General features: G+C 35.8%; 4 protein-coding genes across 10 annotated transcripts; 3 read left to right on the top strand and 1 right to left on the bottom strand.

The window, feature by feature from the left end:
- The first annotated feature begins 1,836 nt into the window (after nucleotides 1-1,836).
- On the top strand, nucleotides 1,837-8,775 carry LOC147399305 (C3HC zinc finger-like protein). The gene is made up of 8 exons (XM_086446798.1): nucleotides 1,837-2,064; nucleotides 2,329-2,566; nucleotides 4,011-4,134; nucleotides 4,245-4,579; nucleotides 5,947-7,237; nucleotides 7,395-7,400; nucleotides 7,904-8,100; nucleotides 8,508-8,775. Exons 1-8 carry the CDS (start codon nucleotides 1,982-1,984, stop codon nucleotides 8,589-8,591), a joined length of 2,358 nt encoding a protein of 785 aa, XP_086302924.1. The 5' UTR covers nucleotides 1,837-1,981; the 3' UTR covers nucleotides 8,592-8,775.
- Nucleotides 8,776-9,357: 582 nt separating this feature from the next.
- Nucleotides 9,358-10,838, bottom strand: LOC147399306 (clavaminate synthase-like protein At3g21360). Its single transcript, XM_086448813.1, has 2 exons — nucleotides 10,441-10,838; nucleotides 9,358-10,135 (listed from the first exon to the last, which is right to left on the bottom strand). Exons 1-2 carry the CDS (start codon nucleotides 10,804-10,806, stop codon nucleotides 9,536-9,538), a joined length of 966 nt encoding a protein of 321 aa, XP_086304939.1. The 5' UTR covers nucleotides 10,807-10,838; the 3' UTR covers nucleotides 9,358-9,535.
- A 4,728-nt stretch (nucleotides 10,839-15,566) lies between these two features.
- LOC147399307 (Adenine nucleotide alpha hydrolases-like superfamily protein) lies at nucleotides 15,567-17,242 on the top strand. Its single transcript, XM_086448821.1, has 4 exons — nucleotides 15,567-15,892; nucleotides 16,008-16,129; nucleotides 16,550-16,681; nucleotides 16,840-17,242. The coding sequence occupies exons 1-4, from the start codon at nucleotides 15,638-15,640 to the stop codon at nucleotides 16,940-16,942; spliced, it is 612 nt and encodes a 203-aa protein (XP_086304947.1). The 5' UTR covers nucleotides 15,567-15,637; the 3' UTR covers nucleotides 16,943-17,242.
- Nucleotides 17,243-18,934: 1,692 nt separating this feature from the next.
- Nucleotides 18,935-26,168, top strand: LOC147399308 (BED zinc finger and hAT dimerization domain-containing protein). 7 transcript variants are annotated; one of them, XM_086448816.1, is made up of 7 exons: nucleotides 18,935-19,430; nucleotides 19,507-19,592; nucleotides 20,572-20,843; nucleotides 22,924-22,989; nucleotides 23,614-23,832; nucleotides 24,031-24,893; nucleotides 24,992-26,168. In XM_086448816.1, the coding sequence occupies exons 4-7, from the start codon at nucleotides 22,953-22,955 to the stop codon at nucleotides 25,898-25,900; spliced, it is 2,028 nt and encodes a 675-aa protein (XP_086304942.1). In that variant the 5' UTR covers nucleotides 18,935-19,430; nucleotides 19,507-19,592; nucleotides 20,572-20,843; nucleotides 22,924-22,952; the 3' UTR covers nucleotides 25,901-26,168. The 7 variants fall into 7 exon arrangements, with proteins under 7 accessions (XP_086304942.1, XP_086304943.1, XP_086304940.1 ...); XM_086448817.1 differs by having other exon boundaries at nucleotides 19,521-19,592; XM_086448814.1 differs by having other exon boundaries at nucleotides 18,935-19,592; nucleotides 20,572-20,695.
- The last annotated feature ends 371 nt before the right edge of the window (nucleotides 26,169-26,539 follow it).

A 26,539-nucleotide genomic window follows, 5' to 3' on the forward strand; every position in this document is an offset into this window, starting at 1 on the left:
CATTTTCATTATGTTCAAAACCATACCTTTTATTATTGAAAGTGTGTTCGAGGGAAAATATTAAATGGAAGACCACAATTAAGGGGTATGTCATCAATTTTAACATGCAAGGGTAGGGGGTAACTCAAATATTCACAATACCAGGAGGGGTATCCCTAAATTAGACTATATTAAAAGAGGAGAGCTGTTATTAGCACCCCAACTTTTACTTATTACACACTAACTAAAAATAAAGAAAATAAGTGAATGAATGACAATAAGCTAAAGTTGTGGTGCCAATAAAAGCTCTCTCGTTGTTGTTTTTTGTTCTTTAGATCTAGATTTCTATTTTTTTGATTTAAGATTTTATATAAGCCTAATCATAATTGCAAACAACTACTGAAATTTTTTGAATGAGTGTTATAATGTTTTGAAATCTTGAGATTGTAATTTGAGTCAAATCTTTGTAACGTATGAAAATTGTCTTTTAATAATTTAAGAAATTGGGGGTTAATAAGTCAAAGTTGGGGTGCCAATAGCAGCTCTCTAAAAGTGCACCTTAACAGAACGAAGGGCGGTGATCGGTTGTAAATCTTGCTATAAAGATGCAAAGATAGAGATTTAAGAGATGGACTTTGGTAAGTCGAATTCGTTCCACAGGGACAGTTTGGATTCAAAATCTCATTCGGATAAAAAGGCCAAAACAGAATTAACAACAGATTTTTCTTAAAAACAAAATTGATTTGTTGTACAAATGAAATGAAAATTACTTGCAATTGAAATTAAAAACAGAAAAGAAAGATTGAAAATCTAAGAGAGAGAGATTAGAGAAGTTAATCAAACCTTTGCAATTAATCCATAATGTAGATAAATTCAGAATATAACTCAATCCATGGAGTAAGTCATTGCTCATGGATCGGACAGTGGAACAATTAAATTCTTAAGAGTAATCAAAAGATATTCATGAAAACACTAGTATGATTGAGATTGCCCAACTCATCTTCTGATTTTTCACATAGCATAGCTATTCTTGAACTTATCTAAGTAATGGCTATCTAAGTTGGATCAGAATTATAAGTTGGATTACCTTAATCAGAATAGAATTTTCAGAATTAAAACATGTAAGCAAAGCAAGAATTTAAATCTATACTAGAGGGATTAATTTGCTATGGCTTTCTTAACTTCTCTAATGAGAATTTAGCCAATCATTGCAAGCATTGTAATTGCAGAAAAATAATAAGAGAAAATAGAGAATAGGTGAAGAAGATGAAGATGATGATCAATCCGAAATTCTTCTTTTATAGCTCTCCCAACAATTACACAAACAATGAATGGTTCCTCTTGATATTCTCACTACACTCAAGATCTCACCCAAAGGAAAAATTACAGAGAATTAAAAGAAGAAAAATCAAAAATTATGGAAGAAGAGAAGAGGAGAAGAGCCCCTTCCTTTGAAATCAATCTCCCAATTTATAATGTTCGTATTCGGGTAAGCGGGGTGGTTTGGTGGATAATTCGACTCAAATGACCCAATCAGTTATAACCACCGAAACTTCTAGAAGCTTCTGTAAAAATCTCGAAGACAAATTCCTCGAAATGACCACGGTGCGGTCATGGCTAGCCGCGGCGCGGTGACATGGCGCCCAAAATCCTCGAGATTTTGCCGGATGCTTCCTTTTTACTCGCATATTGTAACAGTAATTATTATTTCCTTTGTTGATTTTCGAATAAGCCATTTTCACCTGAAATTAGTAGCAAACTATTGTTAGCCACATTAATTTGAGATTAAAATACAATTTATTATTATTTTAAATGAACTAGTATTTATACGATGGTAATCTCGATGAAATTACGGTCCCAAAGTGAGATTATTGGGACCTTATGAGGCGGGACTAGGGAGAGAGCATGCAATCGAGCTGGTTTTAATGGCGGTGGTGCCTAGGGTTTAGTTTAAGAAGAACACAAGTACTCGTAGGCCATAAATCGAATCTAGTAAGAAACTATGGAAAAAGAAGATTCAGAAAAAAGATTCGATTCCATCATGGACAAGCTCTTCTATGCTCCCAAACTAAAACCCCTCACCAGGTTCTTCTTCTTCCTTATCTTCTCCTCCCATTATTTTCGTCGATTTGATTCGATTCATCGAAGTCTTCTTCTTTAGCGAGTTTGTTTTCTTATTATTATTTCTTTTTTTAATCATGCTTCGATATTTAGGGATTTACGGCCGGTTTGGATTCGCATTTTGTACAGGAAAAATTTAACCTTTTTTTCTTTTTTCTTTTTAATTCGAACTAATCTCTTAAAAAAATTGAATTTTTTTAATGTTTTTTCTTTCTTGAATCTTGATAGATCATCTGGAAATCAATCTTCAAGGGGTCAAAAGCGCGGGAATTCCCTGATGAACGTTTCTGTAGCCGAGTCGAGTAATTCAGGACGAAATATTATTGGTGGAGGAGTATTAAAGCCTTCTGCAGTTCCAGTTGGGTTGTCATCTTCAGAGGCTCCGCTCTGCAGACCATGGGATCGAGGGGATCTTATGGGGAGGTTGGCTACATTCAAGTCAATGACTTGGTTTGGAAAACCAAAGGTTTGCTTTCTTCAATTCATTTCTTTTAGTTTTGTTGATTGATTAGTGGGGATGAAATATGATAAAGCGAGGTACTTACTGAATAATTGGACATTTCACACTGCACAGTCCCTACATTTGCATATGAGAAATTGAGAAATGTTGCACAATTCTGACAATAAGAATCTTTTGTTTATGACTTATCACGGGAAAACAATGTTAGGCCATTCGTTGATTCAGTGTTGCTGTTCACATCTAATATATACTTGGTTGATTATGTATTTAATGATTATTCTATTATCACTTAAGTTAGATAAGATTGGTCGTGACTTTTTATGGTGCGATAAGGAGGGTCGAAGGAAATTGGACTTGGTGAGTTCGTGGTGGATGTATTCTCCTAAATATCTTAGCGGCTTGGGCTTTAGGAGATTTGGGTTGATGAATTTGGACATCATTAGTTAAATGGCTTGGGAGGTTTGGTGTTAAAGAAGATAGCCTTTGGAGTAAGGTTATTGCGGTGAAAATTGGGGTGAAGGAATTTGGGTGGGAGAGTGGCGATGCTAAGGATGCCTATAGGTGTGGGGTGTGGAAAGGTATCCTTAGGAGACTGCCTTTGCTCCATTAGAAAGTGAACTTGAGGTTTGGAGGGGGAATGGGATTCTCTTTTGGGAGGATTGGTGGTGTGGAGATTGCCCCCTTGAGAGGATCCATTTTCAGAGCTCTTTGAGTTGTCTTCCAAGAAAGTGCTTTCAATCTCTTCCTTCTAAGTCAATAATGCAAGGGAAGGGGCGTGGGATTTTGGTTTCAAGAGAGCCTTCAATGGCTAGGAAGTGGATTATTTGGGTCATCTTCTTTCCTCAGTTGTGTCACCTCTAGGGAGGGAGTGTTCTCGGTTCATTCGATGTACTTTCCTATGGACTCTAGTCAGGGCGTTGCTTTCCCAACTTTGATTATTTGAGGAGTTAAAGTTCCCTCCTAAGTGTCAGTTTTAATTTAGGCAGCTGCTTTGGGGAGGTTTGCATCTCTGGATCAGCTAAGAAGGAGAGGTTTCCCAGCAGCCAATTTTTGTAAGTTGCCTGTGGTGTAGGGTCTTGGTTTTTGTTTGCTAGTTCTTGTATATCCCGGGATGGTCACCTCAACCTCCCTTCCTCTTATCTTCTTTAATAAAACTTTTGCTTATATATATATATATATATATATATAGAGAGAGAGAGAGAGAGAGAGAGAATAGAGGAGCTTTTGTTAGAGATCTGTGTCCTTAGATTCTATCTTAGGTGAACAGTTATTACCAGTTTGTTCCTCGTCATTACTAAGGATTAGTTGGGATAGTTCACTGCCCTCCTCTCAAGGAACACCAGCTGGTTTATATCTTCTCACTTCAATTTTCTTTTCACTTGTTATTTCTTTAAGCAAACTTGTTTCATTTGGTGAAATAGCCAATGATCATTTCATTCCTCTCACTCAGGTAGTAAGTGCAGTAAACTGTGCCAGGAGAGGTTGGATCAATGTTGAGATGGACATCATAGCTTGTGAGGCATGTGGAGCACGTCTCCTCTTTTCTACCCCTTCATCCTGGACACAGCAGCAAAGTATGCCACCATCCTCTTTCACATTGCATTCTATGAATTTGAATGATTAATTTTGGTATATATCGAAATTAAAGATTGAAAATTTGAAACTCTATTATTTGATCTCTCAGTTGAAAAGGCTGCAGCAGTATTCAGCCTAAAGCTGGACAGTGGACACAAACTGCTTTGCCCATGGATCGATAATGCATGTGATGAGTCCCTCGCACAGTTCCCTCCAACACCTGTTCCAGCTTTAGTCGATGGTTACAAAGAACGCTCTCATGCTCTCTTGCGACTTTCAGCTGTGCCCATGATTTCGTTTTCAGCTATTGATTTCATGAGGAGCCCTCAGCTGGAATGCTTTCTGAAACAATCTTCAACACTAGAATTTGGCCTTGCAGACACTTATGGAACCAAATACCTAGGCATTGAACATGAAGCAGTTTCTGCTAATTTGTATTATCAGGTTTGGCACTTGTATCTAGCAAGCGCAACAAATGTGACCCCTGCTTCAATTGTTGTATTCTAATGGATATGATTCGTTATTGGAGCAGATAGCAACAAATCTTTCATCGGAGATGCGTATTTTTTATTTTCCAACGGATTTTCATGTTTCATTAATGGAAATTTTGGAATTTTTTTTTATATAGTAAGTAATAGGCTCTGGTTGTTTACTGTTTATGTATCTGCATGTATTACATAACTATTTGCATATGATCTCCTGTCAATGTCACTATTATTTATTTAATAAGGTGAATTTTAGGGCTTTGAATATCACTGGATTGGGATAGTACTGGTTTTCTATCTATAGAAAATGGTCTTAAGACAGCCAGAATTTCTACACACTCTCCAATGCTGGTTCCTTGTCTTTACAATTGAACCCACCTAGCTTAAGCAAGTAAACCAAGGCATCTCTTGCATAATAATTGAAATCATACCATGAATACCATACACTAGCAGTTTACACCATCTCTTCACGATTTTTTATTTATTAATTTATTTTGGATATCTAAGCAATTGAAGGCATGGTTTTATCCGAGTCTCTGGTATTAGCACTCACAGACTTTTCCACCTCACCGAAGGGTCACCTTCATCTCCTCGTGTTTTTTAAAATGTAATATGCTTTAAACAATAATGTGATGGCATGCCTTCGCCAGAAACAGTAGATTATTCATTATTGTACACACTCAGGGGCGGATTTACAGTGGGGGCAGTGGGGGCAATTGCCCCCACAAGAATTTCTAAAATCTATAGGGAGGTATTAATAATTTTAAATTTTTTTTTAACATTCTACTACTTTGCCCCCACAGAAGTTTTGAAAAATTTTGTATTTGTAATTTGCCCCCACAAAAAATTTTAACATTCTATTGCTTTGCCCCCATAGAAAATCATAAAAATTTTCTATTTGTAATTTGCCCCCACGAAAACAAAATCCTATCTCCGCCCCTGTACACACTCCTATAATTGTTACATAGCTTTCATGTATATCCAGGTAATGGATAAAGTGATCCCTAAATTGTGTCCTTGGACAATGAACTGGATAATCCCTTTCCTTAACCCTTGCATGTGACCTCTTTTATCATATGCTCAGTTTTCTATGTTGCTGCGATAAAATGCTTCCATTTTACACCAATCAAACAAAAAAAATACATCTTCCATTTTCACCCAGGCTTCTGGAAAATTTGTGACTAATGTCTGTTAGTATTGGTGATACTTTTTTATTACGTATTCTTGGTAAACATCAGTAATCATGTTCCTACGATAGAAGTTCTGGACTGTTCTTGAAATGTACATTTTTTCAACTAAGGGAACTGAGACCTGGAACTTTTGCAGGCCCTGAAACTTATAAGTTTATGTGGATGGGAACCTCGTTCACTACCTTACGTGGTTGACTGCGAGGACCACTCAACTCAGTCGGCAAATACCCTTCCTAAGGAGTCCTCGTCACAAATTGTTAATGGACGGAATCCTGGCACTGTTATGTACTTAACATCTGTTCCTGATGAGGTTATGGAAGTGGATGAAGACCATCCATCTTTTGGTGGACAGCAATCTGATCCAGCTTCTGTTGTTTTAGACTGCAAGCTTTGTGGGGCCAGTGTTGGACTATGGGCTTTCTCGACATTTCCACGGCCTTTGGAATTATTCAGAGTAGCTGAATCTTCAGAAGCCAATGGTGGTAGAAATGATTCTGCTAATAGTGATGCCAATGTTGTTAGCTGCATTATGGGGGCTCTGGGGACTGGTGACTCAGAAAAGGAAAATCATGTTGATCACAGTGGGTGCATAATGGGCAATGCCACTTCATCAAAGGAAAGATCTTTGAGCTTAAATTTGTCAATAGCTGGGGGTCCTACACCAGAAAAACAGAATTTCAGAGCAACAGTATCTCTGCCTGTCATCACCCGGCATTTATTAGCTGGCTTTTCTACTAGTTCCGATGTCCGAGATCATATGTCTAAGATGTCATGCATGAACAAAGGAAGTAGTCAATGTGATCCGCAGAGTACTAATTCATTTCAGCAAGAGAAAGTTCACATTCACACAGACAGATCCCTTTGCAAACAAATTGTTCAACCAGAAGATATGGAGACATTAAATCTCAAAAGAAATGAAGATCGACTTCGCATTTTCAGAGATGATAATCAATCATGTTTTAATCGTGAATTCAATGAAGAGGATGCTCTTAGACATGAGAAGGCAGAAGGAATGTGTTCCATTGAACCGGAAGTTCCTTCTACACATGCACTTGGTACATGCTCCGACTCCCTGATGGAAGATCCAATGCAAAAAATGCCAATAGTTTCAGGTACAAACGATCCCCCACCTGAAGATGCAGAAAATGTTGCAAATACAGAAAAGGGGGTTGATGCTAGTTCTCATTCTAATAATAGCACATTTGACAGTGAAATGAGCAAGAACAACTTGTTGACAATGGTTACACATGAAGTTTGCAATCATCAGCTGGATGAAGATTTTCTAGAACTAATGGGGAACACCACAGAGTTAGTTCTGAAGCTAGCCATCATGAGTCCTCGTACGTTCTTTCTTCTGTGGAAGCTAATGAAGCTGTGGATATGGCCCGTAAATTGGAATTGCAAAAAGGTGACAAGGGTTCAGATTTCCAATTAACTAAACAAAAAATCGGGGTGATGGAGACAGTTCAGCCTCCTGCCAACAATGAAGGTGATCATCCCATGGTTTGGGTAAGAAAATTATTATCATTCTCTTTCCTGTTTCTTAACGTACTTATTTTACATATCTTTATTGCATTTGGATAGATTCTGGTCAGTCTGCATTTTCTTCACTTGTTTATATTTGTTCTATTATGCATTCATCCATTCCTTTAACCATGTTCAAAGAATCTAACATCTATGATTTGGTACTCACTAGCTGGTTTTCTTGTACACATCAATCATTACTACCATGGATGCTCATTTTTGTACTAAATATAATTTTTTCAAGGTCTTAGGCTATCAGATACTTGCATTTACTTATAATAGAGCATGATGGATCTTTCTTTCCGCATTATAGATTATAATTTATTATAGTTTGATGACTTCTTAAGTATGATTTTATGGGCCTAGCAAAAAAATGTGTTTTATTTTTCTTGATTTTGGTAACTGCCAAATGGATATTTTTATGACAGGTAATCCCCTTCCATGCTTCTTTGTGATGGATTTTTTATGTAACCATTTGCATTTTGTGCAAGTGTATTTGTTCATGAAATTTTCATTGAAATACAAAATTTAATTTGAAAGGGTGTAATTCCTTCCTTTGCTTTTTGCAGGAAACGATCTAAAGCTGGTACAATTAGGCCAGGCCATGGAGTTTGATCCGATAAGGCAGCATAGACATTTTTGCCCCTGGATTGTGTCAATTGGTCGTGCAGCCCCTGGATGGCTACAAACACTTTCTGCTTTAGACCATGCGAAAGAATCTTCTCGTGATGGATTGACAGACTCTCCATCTTCATCCATGTTTGAGGTGCGTTAGTGAATTGTCATGTTTTAAAACCTCTCTGAGTTGGCTCAAAACTTGGCTAATTCTGCTCGACTTGATTGAATTTTGAGATTTCCTAAAACTTACTCGAAACAACTCACCAAGTCAAGTCTAAACTCGGCCAAGTTGGACTAGAAACTCTACAAAGTTATGCAATTATATTTAATGTTATTTCAGAAGACAAAAATGAAATATAATACTTATTAATTTTAAAATAATTAATACATTATATAAATATATTTATTTTCTTGAATGGAGTTTAGTTTTCAAGTTTTAAAACTACAGCAAATCCTTATCACAAAGATTTGGGATCTGCTAAGCTAAATGAATCATGTTCATTTGCACTTCTAAGAATGGTTTTAATGAGTTCATAACTATTACATTTTGCACAGGTGGATGATCCTATTGCTTCGATCCGAAAGCTTTTCATGTCTCCACCCACAAAGAAAATGAAGGCTTCTCACGGATCAAGCTAAAAGATTGAACACCACCCAATTGAGTTTGCAGGAGAGGACGACTATTTTTGGAACATTGTGATCACTCTCGAAGATGGTTGGTGTGGTCTGTACCTTTTCTGGTATGCGTTTGCTTGAAATGACATTCTCCTTGGGTAGTATTTCCATCAGAAAACTAAACTAGTGCTGAACTTCTGCTAGTATTGGCTACAGAATAGCCTAAACACCATCATTGCACTGTTGCTTGTGAATTAGCTATCCAAAAGGTGGGAGTTATCATACAGCAGTAATCTTGGCTGTAATAGCAAAAAGCCATTCCTCTCTTCCTGTTTCAAGAGCACCAACATTATTAAACTAATTACAATGTTACAGAACTTCTTATGGTGTTTGTCTGGGAATATTAGTAGATGCTCCATTTTGTAATAGAGCTAGTCTTAGCTCTTTTTAATTTTTTTGTGGTAAATCTTGCCAAAGTATTAAATTTCAACATATTTCTACAAAAATCAAGTGGGTTGTTTACATACTCTACTGTTACCATTTCAAATGGTATTTGTTCATCAGCTCTATCTCTTTCACTCGTATCAACACCATCATCTTATGTGTATGTCCGTACATGCTTCAATTCAATAAGAAAGCTGAAGACCCGTCTCTCTTGTTGTTATGTCTCTAATGTACTTCAAAATAAATAGGGCATATCTCTATATGAATGGAAAACAACTAACTCGACTCCATGGCAAATTAATCTGATAGATATTATTTCCTTCATCCTTTAATAATTATAATGCAATTAACAAACCCATTTTTAATATAATTCAAGGCAGCTTGAATAACACAACTTACATATAGGGACTTTTACAAGGATTAAACAAGATATCAAACGAAAAGTTTTCATGATGTCACATACATCATTCTTTATTAGACTCAAAACACACAATGGGAAATAAACCCTTAATTAGTCCAAGCTATCATTTGCATGTGGCAACTAGGACTCTTCTTGGAGGAAGGGAGGGCCTCCTTCCATGGAGCACAGCCAAGTTATCCAAGAAGAGTACATCACCCTTCTCCCATTTAAATTGGATGCTTTCTTCTTCAATGATCTCTTCACACCTTTTCACTACATTGTTTGGTATCTCTGTGCCGTCTGCCATTGTCGCTGAGCTGTGCTCCTTCCCATGCATGCCAACTACCGTATTGAACCACATTCTTCGACCTTTCCTTCCGTCGAAGACCCTGGTTAGCGATCGTGGGCCCAAGATTGTCTTGACCCCACCGTTGGGTAGCCATTCCATGTCCATCCCCAGAGCCTTAGCCCTCCGCTCGGCCTCAGTCTTGTCTGACGTTCCAAATGCATCCTCCCAACCTCTGCCCCTCATGGAAGATGTATCATTATTGCTGAGAGCAGTGAATGTGTATTGCAATCCTTTCTCTTGAATCTCCTCCACTTCCTTGGGGAATTCCTCTAGCATCCTTTCTGTCACTCGGAAGCTCGGAACAAATGGAGTCTCTCCACCTTCCGGGGGTGGCACCTCACAGAACAATATTACTTTTTTCGGATGTTCCTTGATCTGGTTAGTTAAGACACAACAATCAAATATGCAAGTAAGACACTCAGACTATTATTAAATGGATATCTAATTATTTTTTTTGCAACAGATGAATAATATATGTAAATTAATTACATTGTCATTTATACAAATAATTTATATTTTGAAAAACATTTATCAGTAGTTTATATAAAAGAATATTTTGATCGAAATCTTCTATTTATCAAAATATTTTGTAAAATGACATACAATTTTCATCAAAACATACAAAAAAAAATAAATTTGTGTCAATGGTTTGGCTTATTTGAAATTAAATTTGTAGTTACCAAAACCATCTCGTGGTGGTAGTAAATGAATTCGGAGAGAGGGCCCTCATTAGCCGTCCAGATCCTCTTGTGGATATGGGTCCGAGGTGCCGGTCCAACGTATCGGATATCATCCCAACCGAACAATTCTACTATATCATTGAAATCCTCGGCATTCTTCACGTCAAAGCCCCGGATGAGGACAGCACTGTTCTTGATTATCATGTTTTGGAACCAATCCTTGTTCTTCTCAAGGATGGGAAGGAGGGACTCCAATTCTCGAGATTCTGATTCGAGTGGTTGCAATACTAAAGGAATGGTTTCTCCATCAATTATCTTCTGCCCATCACATTTGCCTACTTTGAATTCCTTACAAGAGAATTCCATCCTCTCTCTCTCTGGCTGCTCTGTAGATGTAGAATTAATTAACCTTGGTTCTGTTATCCGTATTTATAGCTATATATTCCGGGTTGGGAAATTTGGAATTAGCTTGTCCGTATGTGCGGATTTTACTAAAAGGAATCATAGATAGGAGGGTCCGTTAACAAAGCTGGCTTTGAAGATCCTTTGTACGTCCTTTTGTGATAAAAACTAACTAAAACAATAAATAAATAAAAATTCCAGTAAGTCCAATATAATAAATGCCGTCTTGTCGCACAATTCTTTGGGCCCACGTCTTTGTAGACTAAATCAATCTTGATTGGTGATCATACATACAAGAATTAAGAAATGAACTTGGGGCATATTAATTCCTAAACCTTATTACATTTGTTTATCCTTGTTTTGCTAGTAATGTGGCAACTGGCAAGTACAACATGTACGTGGAAAGAAAGAAAGACTAGTTGCTTATTAAATGCTATTGTTCGATAAGAAAAATACTTAAAATTTTGTAAAATAATATGCAGGCTGAGTGACAAACATGACATGTGAGAAGACTTGCTTAGTCACATTAAAACAAATAAAAAAATATAATTAACCGCAAAATAGGGCTATTGATACACTAATTCATATATTTTGAAAAAAAAACTACCACACCTACAATTTCTTTAATAAATCCTTAAAAGTAATCTTTTAAATTGTAATTTTCTCCCTCTCAACATTTTATACCATTGAAAGAGAGAAAGATGTTTTCTGTATTTTTTTCATTGAGTATTTTTTTTTTTTTTAAATGACTATTTTTTTCCATTGCCATAAATCTATAGAATTTTTATGTTAAATTTTTATAATATAAACTTAATTTATAGGCATTTAAATTTTAATAAGGTGCAAATCGCTTATGAAAATAAAAATATAAAAGTGTAAAATGAATTTCCAAATTAAATTTCAAAAACCTAATTCTCTATTATTGAGTAAAATATCTATGTTGGTGGGCCAATGCATTTTTATTTTGGTATAAGCTCATCTAACCATCCCACCTCATGTACCATTTAATTTGGTAGGTGAGTATCTCATTATTATAGAGTTGTGAGTTTGATCTTTATATATCCCTAAAGATTTGTTAATTTATATAGCTTCAACACTGGTAAAAAAATTGGAATATTCTTATTGAATCCTACATAACTGAGCAGTTAATCTTTGTTGATTTCATCATTTATATCTAATCTAACACAATATGTTCGATTGATTGATCCCATGAAATAATATAATATGCCGTTTCGTGATATACTAGATCTAACATTCCACAGTGGAGTTATAACCAAAGTGCAAAACAAACAAATAGAAATAAATGAATAAAAAGAACAAAATTCTCCATTGATAACATCACTCTTCCTCTCGATCTTTTCTAAATAAAAACTAATTAAGAAACAAAGGGGACAACAGTCACTATTCATACATGATATTTGATATAACAATTAATTAAATTATATTTCCACACCAAAACTTTTTTATTATACTCTCAATCAACCACAACAATAAAATCTTATCCCAAATATGTGAGGAAGATTAAATGAATCATGTTCGTCAAGTCTTTTGTTATGGAAAATGAGCTCATATTTATTTAACTATTTCAATCCATGCTTTCTTAATTTGGATCTTCATCTCATTTATTTTATTTTTTGAATTTTTTCCTTCTACCTTTGCTCAACATGCCCAAGCCATCTTAGTTGTCCTTCTCTTAATTTATCTACTTATACATTTTTTTCAAATACATCCATTATTATTTGAATCTTCTATAGCTTTACACTTATCTATCTCAACATATATTCTCGTCAACTGCGTTCAATCCAATAAAATGATACTTCTTGACCGTCCAACATTCAAAATAAATAAATATATATAAAATCTTGTTAATTAATTTGAATGCATCTATCACAAGATATATAAAAAATGCACTCCCACTTTAATCATCCAAGTCTATATCTTTTGCAAAATCTTTTTTAATTTCTTCATCGTTAAGATAACGAAAATTATCTTTCTTGAGCATTTATAGATTATCAATTTTTTCTGAGTATTTTAAAGCATCATATCTTGTCCAAATCCTCCGAATTACAAGTAATACTCAATAAACTATGCATTCCAGATAAAAACAAGGATAAATCTTTGTGAATGACTAACAAAGAGATTTGAATTCAAGACCTTTTCTTTTTTAAAAGGATAATATTCATCTTTTGGATGTTAATTAAATTTGTACAAATGAATTATTTATTATTTATTGACCAATGAATAAATTCTAATATCTAGGATTCAATATATGTTTTGTTTCTTTTGTCATTTTCATTTCTTCTCCTTATCTTTGAAAAACTTTTAAAAGTAAGATAATCGTTGACAAAGAAATTCAAAGTTGATTATTACGTAAGTATCGATTGTTCTCTTATTATTATTATTATTTTATTTTTCTTTTAAAATATTATAAAATTATCTATGCATACGTATGCATGCATGTCTTTATTTCACCTTCTTATAACCATACACGTGTCCATTCTATGCACGCACCAATGCATTCTAAATTACACGTGTCATAGAAGATCAACTTATATGGAACAGTTCGATTAATGATTTTCTAAAAAGCTACTTTTCCAGACAAGTTAGAAATGTGATCAATACACCACCTAATGACAGATGGGACATACATACAATAAAGGGGATAAGGACCAACAAACAAGCAACATTGGTTACAACCTTACTGACAGTGATATCCTACATTAGAAGCAATTTTGATGAAATGATTCTTCAAATGAACGGTGCAGATTAATTTGTAAGACACAAGTGGGACAAACAGAATGTATTCATAAATACTGATGGTAGTTGAAATTTGATCGTTTCTACAAAATCTCTTTAATTAAAATGTAAGAAGTTAAATGGTGGGACCTAATCTTACAACTCTTTTAATATAGAATACTTACCATCAATAAATGTCGGGAAGCATTGTCACTACTTTCACACTCACTATGGACTAGTCTTCCATTATTCAATGACATCGTTTCATACATTGCTGATGTGGAGGTGTGCAAAGAATCATATATTCTTTTCACCTTATAACATAGAGTCGTGCTGGGATGACAAACGAAGACACAAAGATGACAAAATGATGTGATGTCGCGCGCATTACCATAAATGCTTATCAACGAGATACGAGTATAAACCATCTACGATTATGTCCAAGCCATCACATTATTTTTGTCACCTTTGTGTGTCTCTGTGTGTGTCATTCCAACATTTTCCTAGAGCATATATGATTCTTTACACACCTCCAATGTCAACAATGTGTGAATGACGTCAAGTATAATGTTTCTCCAACATTTTTCTTATTGAATTTGGACTTTGTCGACATACGTCCTAAAGGTGCATTAAATTTATCTTGGGAGTATGATTTTTTATTTTTTTAAGAATAAATTTAGTACAAAAATTAATTTTCAATTTGTATTTAAAATACTTAATGGACCTATGTTAATAAAAACCTATTCAATCAAGTAGTGTTGGAGTGACACAAAGGTGACAAAAACTTGTAGTATCGTGCACATTACCATAGAAGCTTTTTCACGAGATACAAGTAAAATGTATCTACGATTATATACGTATCACCACATCATTTTTGTCACCTTGTTTGTTTCATTTCAACATTTTCTATTCAATTAACCTCAAAATATCAATTATGCTTTTTTGAAGGAATCAAATACTAAAAACAAAGTTTTGATTCTATACCTCGAGGTCGGAGTTTGGGTTGTCCTTCTATATGCAATGAGTCACACACTTTTCTAAGCCCGGACCCATAAATATTAGTCTATCTCCTCGAACTTTTAACTTTATGTCTACCATGGTTTGGCCAACTCCTTTGACTGTAAGTATTTTTATCGATTAAAAATCATGATTTTAAATCTCTGTTGGACGCCTCATGCATGAATAAGATGAGATAGAATTATCATGGACAAGATATATCATTTAACTCGATTTATAATTATTTATTAAAATATATTTATAAATAAGTACTTATATAAAAAAAATTATATATATTATCAGATTATTCACAAGGTCATTTTATATTTTAAATAATAAATTCTTAAATCATAAATAATAATAATTTTTAATCAAAATATATATATAAATTAAATTGACTCAGTCAAGATTTTCAAAATATTATCCAAGTCATTTCTTTTATTTGATGAGATGGTGTGAAAATGCCAGATAAGTCATATCGTTCTTGGAGGGGATTTGAAACTTTTTAAGAACTTTGAGAATATGTAACAAAATTTGGATTTGGTAATTATTCGGTGGAGGTTTAATTCAGATAACTTCAGAAAAATTAAGTAAATAAATACAATAAACTTCCAGAGATTATACAAAATATATTTTTGAATTTCTTATTAAAATTCATCATCTTCAACCTCTTTAAAATCTCTCAAGTCTTTTTCTTGATGTTTGAATGTTCAAATAAAATAAATTTTTGATAATGAAGTGTAAAAATGTTACCTTGTTCAAAGATTAATTGAGGAATCATCGATTAAATCGACAATCAGTTAACCCCTGACTCAAAAGAACTTTACGAATTAAAAAAAAAAAAAAATGGAAGAATTTTGTGAGCATGAGGTGGATAGGCTTAGAATAGTGGGCCACATGTCATGCATGGACACCTGGAGTTGGGTAGCAAAGCAACACCCAAGAGTACAGCGTCTACAGTCTCAACTCACACAAGAAAAGAAAGGGTTTCTTGTTAGAGTAGTGAAAAAAAGGGGTTATTGACTTGATGTGATTTGTAAAGTCGTAGGCAGATGGGGTGAAGATGGAGATGGAGATGGAGACGAAGAAGAAAATAGTGGTAGTGGTGGAGGAAGTTGAGGCAGCTAGAACTGCTCTCCAATGGGCTCTTCATAATCTACTTAGCTATGGTGACCTCATCATACTTCTTCATGTCTTCCCATCATCATCATCAAGATCAAGATCAAGAAACAACAACCACAGCAAACAAAGGATCCTCAGATTAAAAGGCTTTAAACTGGCCCTCTCCTTCAAAGATCTCTGTGACAGGATCCCTGATGTGGGCACCAACCCTTCCATCCATCAATCAATCAATCAATCAATTTTACTTCTGCAGATTTACAAGATTGATCTAATTAATTAAATATGTACATGGTGTGTGCTCTCGTTTGTAGGCTAAGGTGGAGATCGTAGTCAGGGAAGGCGATCCAGAAGGTACCACGATCGCTTCTATGGTGAGAGAGATTGGAGCTTCGGCTTTAGTCGTTGGACTCCATGATCAGAGCTTCCTCTACAAGTAAGTCAATTTCTATAAATTAATAATATTGTTGTTCATCTTCTACTAGTCTTCTGTGTTCTTCTAATTGTTCAATTCTGATTTTTTGGATTGAGAATCAAACTATGGAATTTGACTTTTTTTAGAATCTAAATTATCATTTGTAGAAACTGATTTCATAATCTCGTTTAGTTGCGAATCAAATTGACGACTCTTTTTCGATAATTGGGAAACCTATTTTATAATCAGCATCAATTTTAACATCCGATTCAAAAAAAAAAAAAAAAAAATTGATTACGAGTAAAAAAAATCTAATTCTAGAGTTGAGGTACAAAATAAGGAGATGTTCGATTAAATTCGCAAATATGTATTATAAAGAGTGTGTTAATTTGAGGTGAGGTACAAAAATATTAAACTCAAACCAGTGTTTGTTTTTGTCAGGATGGCCATGGCCCACGCCAGTATAACAAACAACCTTAATTGCAGAGTTCTTGCCATTAAACAACCAATAACTGCAGCAGCAGATAACTCCATGAATTTCAACTTCTCGCAAATCGAGATTACTAGTTTAAGGTGAGGAGGTTTCAAGTACTTATTGATTGGAATCTTTCCTCAACTCTTTTACTTTTTGTTTAATATAATAATAATGATCATGATGGAATCGGGTCGGGTCGGGTTTTGCAATACTAATTTCTTTATCTCATCTAATTGTTACTGTAAATGAGTTGCAGTATTCCTCCTATACCCCAACAAAAAATTCCGTATCAAATCTTACCAAGCCCCTTTGGCATCATATGGAGATCCAGGAGGAGAACAAGAAGCATCTCAAGGTAGGAAGGGAGATCTTCTCCGTTTGATTTGAATCTCATGGCCGGGTAATTTTTGGGCCATGGGTCTAGGATTGGGTTTGGGCATGGATTTCTTCCGGCTCTAATTTGTCTTGCACATGGGAAAAGGTGGTCATTGAAACCAAACAAACAAAGATAATTCGTGTTGACATCACATTAGTAGCGTTTGATTGTGAAATTATGGCCTATGTAACTTATTTTGTTCATTTGTCTAAAAGTGAGATACTTTTTTGTGTTCTTCAGAAATTTCTATAGTCAAAAGATGTGAGTGGTTCTCATTTCTTTTCTTGGCTGAGTAGGTAAAGACTTAATAGTAAGCTCATTAAGACAACAACTTGATATAAAGACATTCTTATCAATGGACCTCTCAATCTAGTAGGGATCGAGTTTTAAAACTTGGAACTATCTCAAGATTTATTTATTTATTTATTTTCACCCAGCTTTGCAAATATGAATGTTTGCCACAATTTTATCAAGATTGATTGGAATCAAATCTTTTACTTCTTTCACTTTTCATAAACGTAAATCCATTCAAAATCATGTTGCTTTGTTAGTTTTAATATGTTCCTCTTTTTTGCATGAGTAGTATTCTCGAAAAGTATCCCAATTTTTTTTCACATGTTAGGTAAAAGTGATATATGGTTGATTAAAGCAATTTGATTGCTAACCTTTGCCAACGTTCCACATGCAATGAAATAAATTTCTATTTGGATGTCTATTTCCACTAATTTAGAAATAAAAATATTTTTTATCATCTAAAAATCAATCCATTTTTCATAGAAATAATAAAATGTTATGAAATGATGAGCCACAATAAACAATGATATGTAGTATGAAAATAAAGATTAGTAGCGTTCCGCTAATATGCTAATGTAGGTATTTAATTGTGTGGCAGCTAAAAATAGCTTTATATGGTCATTTCGATTGCTTTCTTAGAAGCAACTCCAACCCTCTCACCAAAAGATTTGAAGTTCAAGTAATGGTATCAAAATCAACAACCACAATCATGGAGAGATTTAAAAATACCTCACTTAAAACAATTGTACCTTGTCGAAATGAAAGCTAACAAAATCAACAATCACAGTCACTTAAAACAATTGTACACTTACTGAAAAGAAAGCAAACCGTCGAGTATCCAGGGTTGCCGCTTTACTCCTTGTATTCAACTACTACCTTGTGTCAGCTGATATTGAATTGCATTCAGAGTAAGCTACAAGGTTGGAAGGCATTGATATTATCCCAAGCTAGTCGAATTGAGTTCTTGGTTCGATGATCAATAGCTTCCAAATCTATTGGAGTTCAACACTTTTTCTTGGAAAATTATTATAAAAAAAAAAAAAAAAAAAAAAAAGATTGAATCTCTGTTTCTAGTCATTTTCTATGGTGAGGTCCTTCTTTGGCTCAATCATGCACTCCATCACCAAGGTTGAGAATGATGCCCATGTGATGAAGATGATCTTAGACATCGAAGAATTAGATTATGTTTGTTATAGATTCCAACTTCTAGTTCAAGTTTCTATGTATGGGAGAAGCAAAAGCCCAAAGTCTAGGAAGTTGTGTTCAGGAGAATCTTGTTTGTTATAGAAGTTGACAAAGAAATAGCAGAGAGAGGTCGAATTGATTTTTTTGTTTGATCGATATCACCTCATACGTTTTTTTTATGTTGACATGCCGTGTGAAAGCAATCCCAGCAAAACTTCTCAAATATGTAATTTCGGATTTCCGGCAAAAACTATTGAAGCAAAAGCTGTTACCAACAAATATGTTTTCTCGACTTTTCTAATTCAAAGAAAAAAAGCTGCCGCCGAAAAGAGCCGGAACAAACATACCCTTAATAATTTGAACATGGCATGCATGACGAAATTATTCTGGGTCCTCCACGTCGGATCAGTATTCTCCTTAGGTTGGGTTCTATTTTTGCTGGGCTGAATGCATGTGATGAAGAGTTGGGCTTAGAGTTGTAGGCCTTGTCTTGCTGGGCCTATTTACTTCTTTTTTTATGAAAAAAACAAGCATCAGCTTATTAGTAAAGAGTACCGGCTCCGTGTCGGCACCTGGAATGAAATATCAAGTCGTGTGAGCCGATCGCATGTATCAACCACTAGCTAGAAAACCAAAGCGTCGTTTAGCCGTCGAAACTGCGTCAACTTCTTGAGACATAAAACCCTCTTTAGGCGTCGCGGCTCTGCTAAAAAAGCATCGACTCTCGCTCTCTCTGTCTCTAAAACTGATCTCGCCTTCCTCTCTCGCTCGGCTCAGATCCGGCTCCGATCTTGCTCCCATCCGGCTTCGATTTCCTCTCCCTCCCCGCTCTCGTTCTCTGCAACTCCTCTCTCTCTCTCTCTCCCCGCATCGATTCTACTTTTTATCGTTAATTTCGAGCCGATTCTGCCATCTATCTATCAATCTCTGTGTGTCTCGTCTTTGAAGTTGAATTTTCTGTTGCAGAACTTGGATCGGGCTTGGGAAATGGGGTAAAGAGGCCTCTTTGTTCTTCAAACACCCTAGTTTCCATTTTGCACCAAAATTTGATGTTTATGCGTTCTTCAGATTGTGTTTTAAAGGACTAGACTTGAACCGTGGAGGATCGCTTAAGTCAGTTTGAAAGACGCGGCCGGCTCTTGTGAACTTAGGAGGTAAAAATTGCTTCTTTTTTGAGGGGGTTAAATTTTGGAATGGTTGTTGTTGCAGACTTGTAGTTTAGATTGGTGTTCATGGCTTCTCGGATTGTTCATCTATTATTTCTGAAAGTTCGTTCTATTTGTCGTGTATGTGAATTTGGATGTTAAAATTGTTGGATGGTGGCTGTTTACTTACTTCATCACGAGTAAAACTAGTAAATATCTTCAAAATGTTGGGAACTATATATATATATATATATATTTTATTGGATAGAAACTAAACATACATCGTAGAAAGTATGATATTCTACAAATTAAATGAATGAATTAATCTCCAATTTCAACCAAATCTCATACAAAATTTACAATAATTTGATTGAGTGTTGAAAAACTTTGAAAATTAGAGAGATCATTTTGGTATTTAGCTAGGACTGGAAACTAATGCCAAAGCTGACATTTAAAACCTGAATATCATTGCTCACATCCATCAAGGACAAAACCGTATGGTTGATTTTAGTGTTCATAGTTTGCCTAATGTTTGACTTTTCTCCTAGTGAATTCGATAGTACTTTTGTTATACTTTCACTTGGAAAATATTCTTTAAACAACACAAGACTTTCTAAGATATGAATGCTGAATTATATCTTCCAAAGCTTGTAGTTAGCTTAATGTTGTGGGCATACTGCGCAACTTTAAGTTTCTTCTTTCCACCTGGTTCTGGAGAAATTTGAAAAAATCTATAAAGTGCTAGAGTGTTGTATGCTAGTCTAGAAGTGTCCTGAGGATTCTTCTATTTCATCATAATTATTACATAATTTCAGGTATTCCATATGTAGTAGGGATTGTAGAGAGTACATTTTTGTTGGATTGTCGTCATGTGGATTAATTATGGCTATACATTCCACCTTCTCAAGTCTGTGTAAAGAGGAGGGCTCGTCATTTGAAACTAAGTTCATAGTAATACAAGTTCATTCCATCTTGTATGCCCTTTCAGGTTTCTTGAGTAAGTGAAGACCTTAGTGAATTGAGGGAACTCCTAAGAATCTTGAGTCAGACTGATTTGGTTGCATTGGGGAATAGCTCGAGTGTCAGAGGAGCATTACGTGACAAGAGACTAGGTCCGTGACAATTGGTATACGAACCAAGTTCGGATGAATCTGGTGGAAAGGGTGTGGTCCTAATTTGTGATTTGTAATGTCATCGGAGGTCAACATTGCAATGTGTGCCATATTTGTTAGTTTCAGAAAGTTTTTTGTATAGCGAAAGGTAGTTTTTACTATGATAACAGCCATTCAAACATGAAACGTCTAAAACCTTTTTAAATGGGGATGCCCTTGATCTACTAAATTGGCCCACCTGACTAAATTCCTATCCTCTCATTTTAGACATCATCATCGTCATTATAATCACCAAAGTTTTATTCTAAAGATTTGGGGTCGACTAAATGAATCCATCCATGTCATCTGTTATTAAAAGTTTATCATATCTACTTTCACCATCTCTTGTGTTGATCATATATGCTCCTCAAAAGAAAATTTTCAAATGAACGGCTGGGATGGGAAGATAAAGACATGTTTCAGCATTTTGTGAAAATTCAATGTCCAATATCGTTGGCCAAGAAATTTTGTGTCAAATCATGGAAACAACATGTTTAGTTTGACAAACTTTAATTAAATGCTGTTAAATTGTTTGCTTTTTTTTATTGGACAAATTCAGTAGAGGATACAAATTGGGAAATAATCGAGCTAGGATTAGGGCTATGTAATTGTTTCAATTAAATGGTGTTCCCATATTATATCATCAAATTTCATATTAAATTATAATAATAAATCACCCAAATCCATATTGATATCATCCATACATCTACAAAGGTAACCACAACTCCACAACCCATTCAAGATTTACAATATTCTAAATATCAAAAGATTACAATCATGAATCCCAAGTTAGGATTTGTCAACCGGTTAAAATCACCATATTCATTTTTATTCTTATTATCCAACGCTTCATCAATAAAATGGTCGCCATCTTCTTCATCGAGGTTGATTTTCATTTTTTTTTTTTTTCCGATTTAATCGCAAAATTCACTACTTAATTGTGAAATTCATGATTTAATTGCAAAGTTCATCAAAGTTGTGACTAAATCGCTGAAAGAAAAAACTTCTTGATTTAATCATGACTTTTTCAATAAGTTGCAAAATTTGGTGACTATGCTTACTAATGGTTTACTAGAGTTGGCTTGTGCCTACGGCACTGTCATCCTCTTTGGGGTTAAGGGTGTAAAAGAGGAAAGATAATAAAGTTGTAGGGGTATTATTGAAAAATGTGTAGAAGAGTAAAGGCAAGGTTAGGCCCTTGAACTCGGATGTCCCCATCATAAAGTTATAAGGGTATTATTGGAAAAAGAGGAGAAAAGGAAAGAAAATAAAGTTGAAGGTGTATTATTGGAAAGGGTTAGAAGAGAAAAGGCAATAAAGTTGAAAGGGTATTGTTGGAAAGGGGAGGAGGGAAAAGGGCATTAAGGTGAAATTGTTTCTTGAGATGTGTGTGAAACATTGAGGGAAGACAAACGTTTTGTTTTATCATATAGATAGTGCAAAAAAAAAAATTTCTTTTACTCTTCATATGTTTCCTTTCTAATTTTATTTAAGAAACCTTCTACTAAACATTAAAGCCTTACCTCAAAAAATTGGAGTTGGAATGAACTTTGTTCCTCAATTCAATTTTGTCTAAAGTTATGTCTTCTATTAATTTAAGTGTGTTAATATCTATTCTTGCTATCTGAATTCAAGTTCCTTTGGGTCTTCCTCTCTCATTTAGAACTAGGGCTGTAATTGGCCTTCTTTGCATATGACCAAAACATGTAGATGGACGTATCAACGTTTTGGGGTTCTCAAAGGCATCGTGTCGGACACCACCTATCTATGTGGACACTGCCATGTGCGTGTCTTTGTTACTGGGGGAAAAAGAAGCTACCTAAAACATAAATTTAGAATCTTAAATTAACTTGATTTGGAAAGTAACTACAGACTGACTCCACACTGAAGCATAGCTGGAAATTATCATGAACTCGTACCAAATTCATGATTTGGCCATTATTTCCTTAATTTATATCGGAATGGTGTAATCTTGGTCTTGCTGTAATCTAATAAGAATTCTTTTGTTACCAAAACCGGGACATCTGGACCATTTCTTGCATATAAAAATGTGACCTTAAAATAGAATGATGGAACTGCATAAATGACAGGTGTCTATATCATTTTCAAGAATTAGATGCATGCTTTCATTAAAGTTTTACATATTTATTGAGTGTTTTCCTCACAAATTCTATTGGATTTTGAGACAGGAACAGCTGGTGGCAAAAGGGGGAAGGTAATGGATTGGAATGTTAATACATATAAAAGCTTAAAAGGTACTGACAATTCTCTTATGTTTACAGTTTAGCTACCCTCAAATATGTTGACTTGGATTTACATGTTAAGATATTATAGAGAAAGATCTTAATTGGAAACGTGATTTCCATATTATGCTTTCCATTTTCTGGAGGGGACCAACGTTCTTTCTTAGTGTAATAATAGTAGAATACCAGCTGGTTTATCATGCCGTGTCAATGATTGTTACTTGACGAGGATTCGTGGGCTTTTGTCCCTCAACTCTGCTCTTAGCTTAGTGTTTGATGTATTAGATGATTTCAACTGTTATAAGTTCCTGTTACATCGAATCATTAACATAGCCACTCTCTTAATTGTCGTGCTGCTTTTAGTTTTATATATTTCTTGAAGAGTTAAGTTTACCTGAATATTGTAATAAGTGATCATTGATCGGGGATGGAAGAACAATCCTCCCAACTTTTATATTCAGCATCATGAGCAGTTTTCTTTATGATTAGTGAGGATGTCTTCCATAACTGTTGTTCTCTATGATTGATTAGCGATGGCCTTGGCTTTTATAATTCTGGCTGACTCATGCTTACACTTTTCCAGTGTTATATCTGAACATTAGTTTTCCTATGATTCTACTTTTTTGCTCTGAGCAGATATGGAACCCAAATCCATGATGGAAATGATATCATCAACGATTGATCCAATGGGTATTGGTCTGGGTTCTTCTGAGAAAGGAAATGCAGCTCCTGCATCAAAACCAAGAAAAAAGACAATGACATCCTTGTATCTCAAGTTCTTTGAGACAGCTCCTGATGGGAAGAGTCGAAGCTGCAAGTTCTGCAAACAAAGCTATTCTATTGCAACTGCCACTGGTAATTACTGGGCATTCTTTAATGGTTCATGATTGAGAAATCTTTTGTTTATAACCAGGCAAGAGCTCCTACATCCCATTGCACATAAAGAAAGGATTTAATTGTGTTAGCATTACACGAAGAATTGATGGGGTTTGTTTTTTAATGGCCATTGAAAACTTTTATTAATTTCACCTTTTTTTTTTTTTTTCTGTGAAGGAAATCTGGGAAGGCACCTAAATCATCGCCATCCTGGATATGATAAGATGGGGGATGTTATTACCAGTCCATCCCCACAGCCCATCAGTGTAATGAAGAAGCCTCAATCTCAAGCTAAACCGGCCTCAGTGGATTTCGACCATCTCAACTGGTTGCTACTTAAGTGGCTCATTGGAGCTTCTTTTCCTCCCTCTACCTTGGAGGATGTGTGGTTAGCAAACTCTTTCAAATTTGTCAATTCATCGGTCAAGATTTGGTCAATTGAAAGGTTCCAAGCAGTCATCAAGGAGGTTTTCAAGAGTATGCGGGAAGATGTAAGGGCATCTTTGGAACAGGTGAATGCTAAGGTCTCTATCACACTTGATTTCTGGACTTCGTACGAGCAAGTCTCCTATATGAGTGTTACAGGCCACTGGATCGACGACAACTGGTCCCTCCACAAGGTTCTTCTCGATATTTCTCACATTCCTTTCCCATTTGTGGGCACTGACGTCTATCACACCTTAGTGAAGGTCATCAAAATGTACAACATTGACAACAGGATTCTTTGCTGTACCCATGATAACAGTCAAAGTGCCTGCCATACCCTTAAAGAGGATTTGGATGGTCGGAAGGTAGGGCCTTTCTGCTACATCCCTTGTGCTGCTCGAACACTGAACCTGATCATAGAGGATGGATTGAGAACGGCAAAACCAGTGATATCTAAGATTCGTGAATTCGTGCTTGAGATGAACATATCCTCAGAGATATCAGAAGACTTCAAGCAAATGACCGCTGCTTATCAGGAAGGTTCCTGGAAATTCCCAATCGATGCTTCAATGCGATGGAGTGGAAATTACACAATGCTCGATATCGTGCATAAGGTACACTGCTATCAGTTCTAAGCTGGCTGTTTTATTTTTTAATTTAGAGAAGGGTGTGAGGACATATCAAAGATGTGGGATTTTAACTTATTGTGCAGGCCAGTAAATCCATGGATGCTATTATCAGGAAGCATGAGGAGACTCTGTCAAGCAGGAATTTGCTGCTGAACCCTGCAGAGAGGAATGCCGTCAACATTATGCATGCGTACCTAGAGCCGTTCTACAAGACCACTAACAACATCAGCACAAGCAAAGTCCCAACAATTGGGCTGGTCCTCTTCTTCATGGACCATGTGGTTGAGATGATCGGATCCTGCAGGGATTCGCGCCTTAGCCCCGACTGGCTCAAGAATGCAGCCGACGACATGTCCAAAAAGGCCCGGAGTTACAACAGCCAGGTATATAACATACTCACTTACATGGCCGCGATCCTTGATCCAAGGATAAAGACTGAGCTTGTCCCAGAAAATCTCAACTCAGAGAACAATCTAGAGGATGCAAGGAACCATTTTATGAGGAATTACTCAACTAGCCACTTCCCAGCTGTGGCTAATGGCTATAGTGCTCTGGAAAATGAAGATGGTGGTGGTGTCTCTTTTGCGGAGGAGATTGCCCGGAAGAAACGGAGAGTGAGCATGAGCCCTGCTTCAGACGAGCTCTCCCAGTATCTTTCAGAGCCCCCAGCTCCCTTTACAACTGATGTTTTAGACTGGTGGAAGGTGAACACAACACGGTACCCAAGACTCTCCATGATGGCTCGAGATTTTTTGGCAGTTCAAGCGACATCAGTGACACCTGATGAGCTTTTCAGCAGCAAAGGTGATGAGATTGACAAGCAAAGGCTATGTTTGCCCCATAGTAGCACACAGTCTATCTTGTGCATTCGGTCATGGATCGAAAGTGGGTTCAAATTGAAGTATCGATCTACTGAGATTGACTATGAGAAGCTGATGGAATCCGCCATTTCTGCGGCCGATAATGGCACTGTAGGTTTGGACAAGAAGTGAGATGAATTGTATGGATGTTCTAAACAGGAATTCTTTGAACGGAATGATGGTAGGCGAGTTCACAGGGGGTCGGATAGTGATGATAATGCCATATTTAGGTGCCAATATAAGTAAATTAGCATTCACATAAAAGAGGGAAAGAGAGGTTAATTTCTTCCCCCTCTTTGTTGTATGTATGAGTAGGGGAAGGTTGTCCATGTACAGATCAGAACCAATGAGAAGGCTAACTAGTTAAGGGAAAGATAAAGATTTGCCCTTGAGATCCAAATCTTGCAATATGAGTTTTGAAGCTACCATTTCTGTTAAATTCGCTGTATTTTCAAACCGATGACCTGACCACTTGACCTTGTTCTTTTGAAAGATACTGACAGGAGCTGGCTAAATTGCCTTCATCTTCAGGCTCTTGATAAAAATCCTTGTTTTTATTTTTCCTTCCTGGAGAATACAATACATCGCAAGATCTCCTATACTTGCAAAGCAAAAAAAAATGAAAAATCTTGTCGTTGTTGTTTGATAAACATGTTATTTTTAAGCCTACATCGATTACTGACCATCCATCTATTGGTGGTCGTCATGGGATGGAAATTAGTTCCTTGGTGATACCTTTCTTAATGCCGAGAAAAAAGCATCTATGTTTCC

Source organism: Akebia trifoliata, chromosome 7 (genome assembly GCF_017979445.1).
Source record: "Akebia trifoliata isolate Shusen 1 chromosome 7, ASM1797944v1, whole genome shotgun sequence".
Classification (NCBI taxonomy): Eukaryota; Viridiplantae; Streptophyta; class Magnoliopsida; order Ranunculales; family Lardizabalaceae; genus Akebia; species Akebia trifoliata.